Here is a 6,334-nt window from a genome sequence, read left to right on the forward strand (position 1 = left end):
CTTGGAAAGCCTGAAAGGAAACAAGCATCACGGTGACAACACAATCCCTTCTGTATGTGTTAATCTGGATTTTGTTTGAACTTTTGGAGCTGACCTTGGCTTGAACTGTGTTAAAAATCCTGACTGGTGTGGACTGACTTGACCCTGCGGTCCCATTTGTCCGCAGCGCCAGCCCTACCCTCAGCCCCTTACTTCAAGCCATTATTTTACAGACATAAAAGAAACATAGCATTACGGCAGATATAGCCAGCAGGCCGGAGCTGTGAGTACTTACTTACAGGCAAACTCTCCTCTGATTTCATCCCAAGGAAGTTTTTTTTTTTTGCTTGAGAAAGGACTGACTGAAAACCAAGCAAGAAACTGAAATTATGGCTGCAGACTCTCAGTTTTTATTAGTGGTTTCCAAGCCTGAAGAGAGAAAGAAAAAAAACCCAAAAGCTTCTGAGATCTGAGTCGTGGCGTTACAGCTAAAACCAAAAAAAATCAAGTCCAAGACTGAATTTGGTGTTTGGGGATAGAGTAGGAAGGGGGTGGTCGGTTCTGCATCGCTCAGTGTGGCTGGTTTAAGCTGTAAGAGTGCGAAAAGATTTGTGGGTTTAGATAGTTTCCTCTCATTGCCATGACTCAAACGGCTTCTATTAAAAACAAGTAGCGGGAAGGAAATTTCGTAAGCTGACAGCCCCATCTCGCTCTCTGCTTCTTGACACAAGTTGGCCGAGATATAGGAATTCATGTGGTTACTATGTGTGAGCCCATGACTATTTTATCAGCAGAGTTATGCGGCGCTAGTTTTGACTGCACACGTTCAGTAGGGTATATAGGCTCAGGCCGCTATACGGGTTCTGCAAAATCCTACAGCACAATAGATGTAGGTGGGCGTCTCTGCTGCCTGGTCCTCGTCCCACCGAAATCAGTGGGATGAACAAGGGGGGCCCCAACCAGTGCAAGGAGCTGGAGCTGGGGTCAGACACCAGAACAGAGACGGGTGTTGATTTTCAGAGGCACTAAGCGGGTGCAAGGCACACTGCCTAAGTCTCCCATTTTTAAAAATCCTGCCCTTGCACACAGGGATGAGAAAGCAGGGAGGCAAAAAGAAGCTAGACTGGCTGCAAAACATCCACTGATGGCTTTAATTAAAGCCCTCAAGGTCGCAAATATGCACATAGTCTGGTCTGGGCAGATACACGAAGCCCATAGCCAGCCCAGTAACACTCCATGAATATTGCCATTTAAGCAGTTTCTTGTTTAACTTAGATTTATTCAATGACACATGCATTTCTGGACAGATATCTGAGTTCCAACGAACAACTTTTATAACCAAATATGAGAAATTTGTGACTGCAGTTAGTCGATTAAGTACGTTTCTAAAATACATGACTAGAAGAAAACCGGAGCGATAGAGAGAATTCTTCCAAAGAACAAAAAGAAACATTTCCATTTGTAATACTCCTGGCATTGATGAGTATCAGTGGGGAAGGAGGGTAGCAAGGAGATGCAACGAGGAAGGAATAACGTTATCAACCCTGTCCACAGAAAGTCTTCCAGTTCCCACTCTCTCCAGTTCATTCGTTAATGCTCGGCACTTTTGCGAATGGCAAGAGCTCCTCTGAGTTACGGAGATTCCCTTCATCTCTCAATGTGAAAAAGCAGAGAACAGTTGTGAAACCATGTGCTTGACCAAAAATGGCTTAGAAATATTTCTCCTCAACCAACCTCTTCCTGAACACAGCGAAAAAAGAAGCCGCAGAGCTATCAGGATTGAAGATGGAGTCTCTTCATATTGCACAGGAACACGAAGTCAAGACTTTGTGAGCATACTTCAGGAAGGTTTACGAGTCATCAATATTTATCAGGGTAACGAGAACCATCCAGCGTAGTGGCAAACTGGCAGGTGACAGACACATCGGGATTGTTTAGGCAGAGAGGTGGCTCGTTACCCTGTCTGGATCTCTCCTTGGATGTTCGGCTAATTTAAGGGAATCCCGTTGGGAAAAGGCTGAGGGGCTGGTTTTCGTTAGTCGGGAGAGGCGATCTGTAGCCATCAAAGTTGCGTGGGATACTGCCGCTGGTGGAACCAGAGCTGTTACTGAGCGTCTCTATGCTTCCCTCTCGCTGAAGCTCTGCAATGGGAAGAGAGAGCAGGTCCTGGTTAGCGTTTCAGATAAACCCGGAGTGCCATCAGACGGCCGCTTTATTGACAAATCTGTTCATTGTATCACTGCTCTAACATTTGCTCGTCATCCATCTTTTCTGGGGTGATTTGAGGAATCACTCCAGAGGCATCCCAGCTCCTGGTTCTACTTCTCTGCGGGCTCACAGCTCAGCTGAGCCGAAGCGGAGCTGGACGGAGACGTTACACGCTGCCCAGCAGAGCAGCCCCTTCCCTGGGGACGAGGCCACTGACTCGTGACATGTCAGGACTCGCTAGTGGGGATGCTCATGGCTGAACCGAGCAGGGTGGGAAGGGTACGGTGGCAGATGATGAAACATCTTTCCTCCGCAGCAATGCTGCCGAGATTGTGGGGAATGGGGAGCGGCAGCAACACCGGTTACCGGTGGCGTGTACCAGCGGTGCATAACCACCGCGATTCTCCACCTTGGGAACACCAGGGACTTTCCGCAACCCTTTATCCTGCACAAACGGACATAAATAACTCTGCTTTTTCAAGCCACAGAGAAAATATCCCCTTTCCTACGTGCCTGAGCTGCGCCTCAAAGCAAAAGAGAAAGCAGGCCCGACTGTGGCTCTCCCTCTCCCGGTCACACGCATCCAGACATCTCCCCTCGCTGACCTCCCGAAGCCTTTATGGCCCCCTAATCTCGAAACACGAGGATTTTTTGTGTGTGCAGAGCATCGTTTCTAACCGTGGCCTCTCTGTGAGCCACTTGAACCCAACAGTTGACTCAGTGGCAGCGTGCAGCAGTGCCGCTGGGCAGCATCACCCCGGCCAGCACTCAGCGGCGGCATGCAGCGGTGAGATTAGGCAGAGCTCCATGTACACGACAGGAATCCTCTCCCAGACACGCGGTGACAGGCTACAAGAAATATTCTGGCGAGTCGCAACGCGCGGCCCCGAGCGCGACTCGGCTGCTTCTGCGCAGCCTGTGCAGGAGAGGACGGGATGGGGATGGGACCTTCGGGCAAATTCCTCTGCTGCCGGCGGGGAAAGAGTAAAAACCCTCTCGTTTGCGGCACGCTGCGGTGTCGTGCACGTAAGGCACAGGGGGCAAACCCCTGGAGGAGACAGGCAGCTTTCCTTGTCCCTGGAGCGGGCGTTTTTGCTTGGATGGGGGTGGAAAGAAGCCGCAGATGCAGGAGCTGGAGGAGCGGTGCCCACTTTGGTCTCTGCTAAATATTACCGCACCTCTGCCGTTTGCATTTAACCTTTTTCAAAAACCACGACAGTCCTTTTGCTGCAACAGGACTCCGTGATAAGGACATATCTATACACAAAGCGCACGGCAAAAGCAGAAAGCCGGTGCTTTGCTAAAACAAAAAGCATCCCGCCCCAGCATCCTCGGACACTGCACAGCTCCCGTTCACTACCTGGGCGCTGCAGAGGTAACGGCCAGGCGAGCGCACACCTAGCAAAGGAGGGCTCGGGGATTTAATCCTTGGTAGTGGAGGTGACTTGTGATGGCGATAATCTGCCCAGGATGCACGAAAAACAAATCACCAGGAAACCGGTCACCCTATAAGCGGCGATGGTAATGACCTCAGCTGTATTAATCATGATTTCTTGCCAGTATTTAGTGAAGGAATGTCCATGTCTAAACCTCTTCATTTTCCTCACATCCTTACTCTCCCATGAGTTCAGGAAGTAAAAACAGTAATTTAAATCAGAAATGAGTGGCGTATCCCACACTAATACTGCGCTTATCCTGTCTGATTTGGGGCTTTTATCTCCCTCTGCACACAGCTGGCTTCGGTTAAACATCCCACGTCAGAGCTCTCGGGCGCTGGGCAGCCGTCGCCCGCGCTGGGCAGCCTGGGGCTCCCCCAAACAGCGTTCGGGCCGCTGAACTCCTCGCAGGGCTACTTCGCTCGCTCGCTCTTTTTAAGCTATAATTGATTTTCAGGCAAACGTTGTGTCTTCAGTAACCGTAGCAAAAGAAGGGGAGAGCGGGAAAGAGCGAGGGAGCGTTTGCTTCCCTGCGGGCCGTGGCCGTTTCTGCCCCTTGGGGCCGAGCGCTGGCTTGCTGGCTCCTGCCCGTCCTTGGCCACGCCGCATCCCGCCCGTCCTTCGGTCACTTGTACGGGACCGCACGCCCTCCTGGGATGGGATTTGGGGGAATTTGGGCTCGCAGGGTGGCTTTCTGGGGGCTGCGGGATTTCTGCAGCCGGCAGCGCTTTGTCACCTCTGCGGGGGACTGCCAGGGGGTGGCACTGCAGAGACTGATGCCAGCCAGGGAAAAAGCGTGGACAAAAATTCGGGGAGGCAGAGAGGTGGGCACAGGGCCTGGCTGGCGAGGCTGGGGTCCCATCCTGGCACTGCCGCTGCTCCCTCCCTGCTGCGCCCTGGCACATCAACCCCATCGGCTAGCAAAGGGAAGGGACAAAAAAACAGGGTGAGGAGATGCAGAGGCTCAAGAGGAACCGGAGGGGACGTTTTCCAGCCCTCCAGCCTGCGCAGAGTCCGCTTGGGGTTCGAAGGGGGTCAGGCTAAAAACCGGCAGAGCTCCCGCATCCGAGCTGCCATCCCAAGTGCCGCAGATGGCAAACGCGCACATTCCCCTGGGCAAAGGAGTCCGGGCGCTCTCAAACAGCCCCGCGTTGCGAACCCGCTCGCTCTGGAACTAATTACACGGCGAGGCAGACGAGCAATGTATTTTGATACCTAAGAAAGCGTTGTAAAACTCCTGACCGCTGCAGCAGAAAGCACCGCTGCGCTCAGGAAATTGGGCTCTTGCCCTCGCCCGGGCCCGGCTCTCGTGCACGGCCGGATCACGTGAGATCTGCAATTAGCCATTACACGGTCACCAGGGACTACCTGTGCTGCACAGATGACCCCTAGGACCACAGTCAGCACGTTTTCCTACGTTTCCCCAAATCAGTCCATTTTTTCCCCAGCTGTTTCATTAATAAAAAGTACAATTAAAAAAAAAAAAAGTCTAGCGCAAACTATTATCTTTCCTCCCAGACCTTCCAGCACACCAGGACGTGGCAGAGGCACGTGCACAATAACACTGATGCCGTTCCCATGGGAAGCTCAGACAAGACTGGGAACGGCTCCATGGCGTTGGGATGCCCGTCCTGTTACGGGGTGAAAAACTGGGGGGCTAGTTCTGATAGACCTGATACCTGAATAGACCCCACAAGTGCAGAAGGAGCCACCGCGGTGCGGTGAGGCAGTTGGGCACCAGGAGAGGCAGGTCCCTCCAGAGAGGTAGCGCAGGCAGTGCTGCCCTCCCACTGCCCCAGGACCGAGCAGCTGAGCCCTGCGGCACAGCTGAAAGGAGAAAAAGTACTTCCCAGACTTAATTAAGACGTGTCACGTAACCCGTCAGACCACCGATGTCCTCTGTGCTGGGAAGACGCTTGCTGAAAAACACAAAATAGAAGCAAAAACCAGGATCCCCCCATGGAAAGGCAAGGGCGAGCGGCAGGAGAGTCTGGAGCAGCGGCAGCCACCGAGGGTGAAGGCTCAGCACCGCGCCGGCAGAGCAGGACACGGCTGCCCGGCAAGTGATTTCGTTTACTTCGGTGGAGTTACGCCAGGAATGGACTTGGCCCCAGCATGTCTGAGGGTTATTGTATCTGCATTCCCCCATGCATATACTGTCGAGATGTATTAACTTCCTTAAATGTACCAGTAAAACAACCTCTTATGATACACTTTAATGAACTTGTACAGTAGCCAACAAATTGTGCATCATATAAAACCCATTCGGCCTTATAGACTCTCTGGCTATTTTGTAATAACTGCAATTTGCTTCTGCTGAAGCAAGATAACCAGGGTTGAGAAGTCAGGCTTTGCAGAAACCTAAATATTTGATTTGGGGGGGAGTGGGTGGGAGAAGGAAGAAAGGGGCCTCTGGGAGCTATTTATGGGGTCAAAATAACATGAGACCTGCTCTTCTCGTAGCATTTCCACAATCAAGGAAATGAAATACTGTGAGAAGACCAGCACTTGCATTATTTTGGCCCCATAAATGGCTCCCTGAGGCTTTCAAAAGCCCGTGAAAAACAAACACAAATACAAATAAATGCTAATACTGGAAACGTAAATACTAAAACCTGCCCATGTCCCCGGAGGAAACGACTCGCAAAGTCCTGACTGCCCTAAAAACCAAAAAAAAAAAAAAAAAAAAAAAAAGGGGGAAAAAAAAAAAA

At 51.4% G+C, this 6,334-nt stretch overlaps 1 protein-coding gene across 7 annotated transcripts in view; it reads right to left on the reverse strand.

Annotated features, from left to right (window-relative positions):
- Positions 1–337: 337 nt before the first annotated feature.
- BCAS3 (breast carcinoma amplified sequence 3) overlaps positions 338–6,334 on the reverse strand; it is a 374,628-nt gene continuing 368,631 nt past the window's right edge. For 4 of the 7 annotated variants that reach the window (XM_010573787.1, XM_010573786.1, XM_010573785.1 and 1 more), the window contains one exon: positions 1,480–2,120. In XM_010573787.1, the coding sequence (XP_010572089.1) occupies positions 1,972–2,120 (149 nt within the window). In that variant the 3' untranslated portion in view covers positions 1,480–1,971. Of the gene's footprint in view, positions 409–1,479; positions 2,121–6,334 lie in introns of those variants that run through there. The other 3 variants (XM_010573788.1, XM_010573784.1, XR_774766.1) reach the window with 2 other exon arrangements.

Source organism: Haliaeetus leucocephalus, unplaced genomic scaffold (assembly GCF_000737465.1).
Source record: "Haliaeetus leucocephalus isolate CR32 unplaced genomic scaffold, Haliaeetus_leucocephalus-4.0 Scaffold395, whole genome shotgun sequence".
Taxonomy (NCBI): Eukaryota; Metazoa; Chordata; class Aves; order Accipitriformes; family Accipitridae; genus Haliaeetus; species Haliaeetus leucocephalus.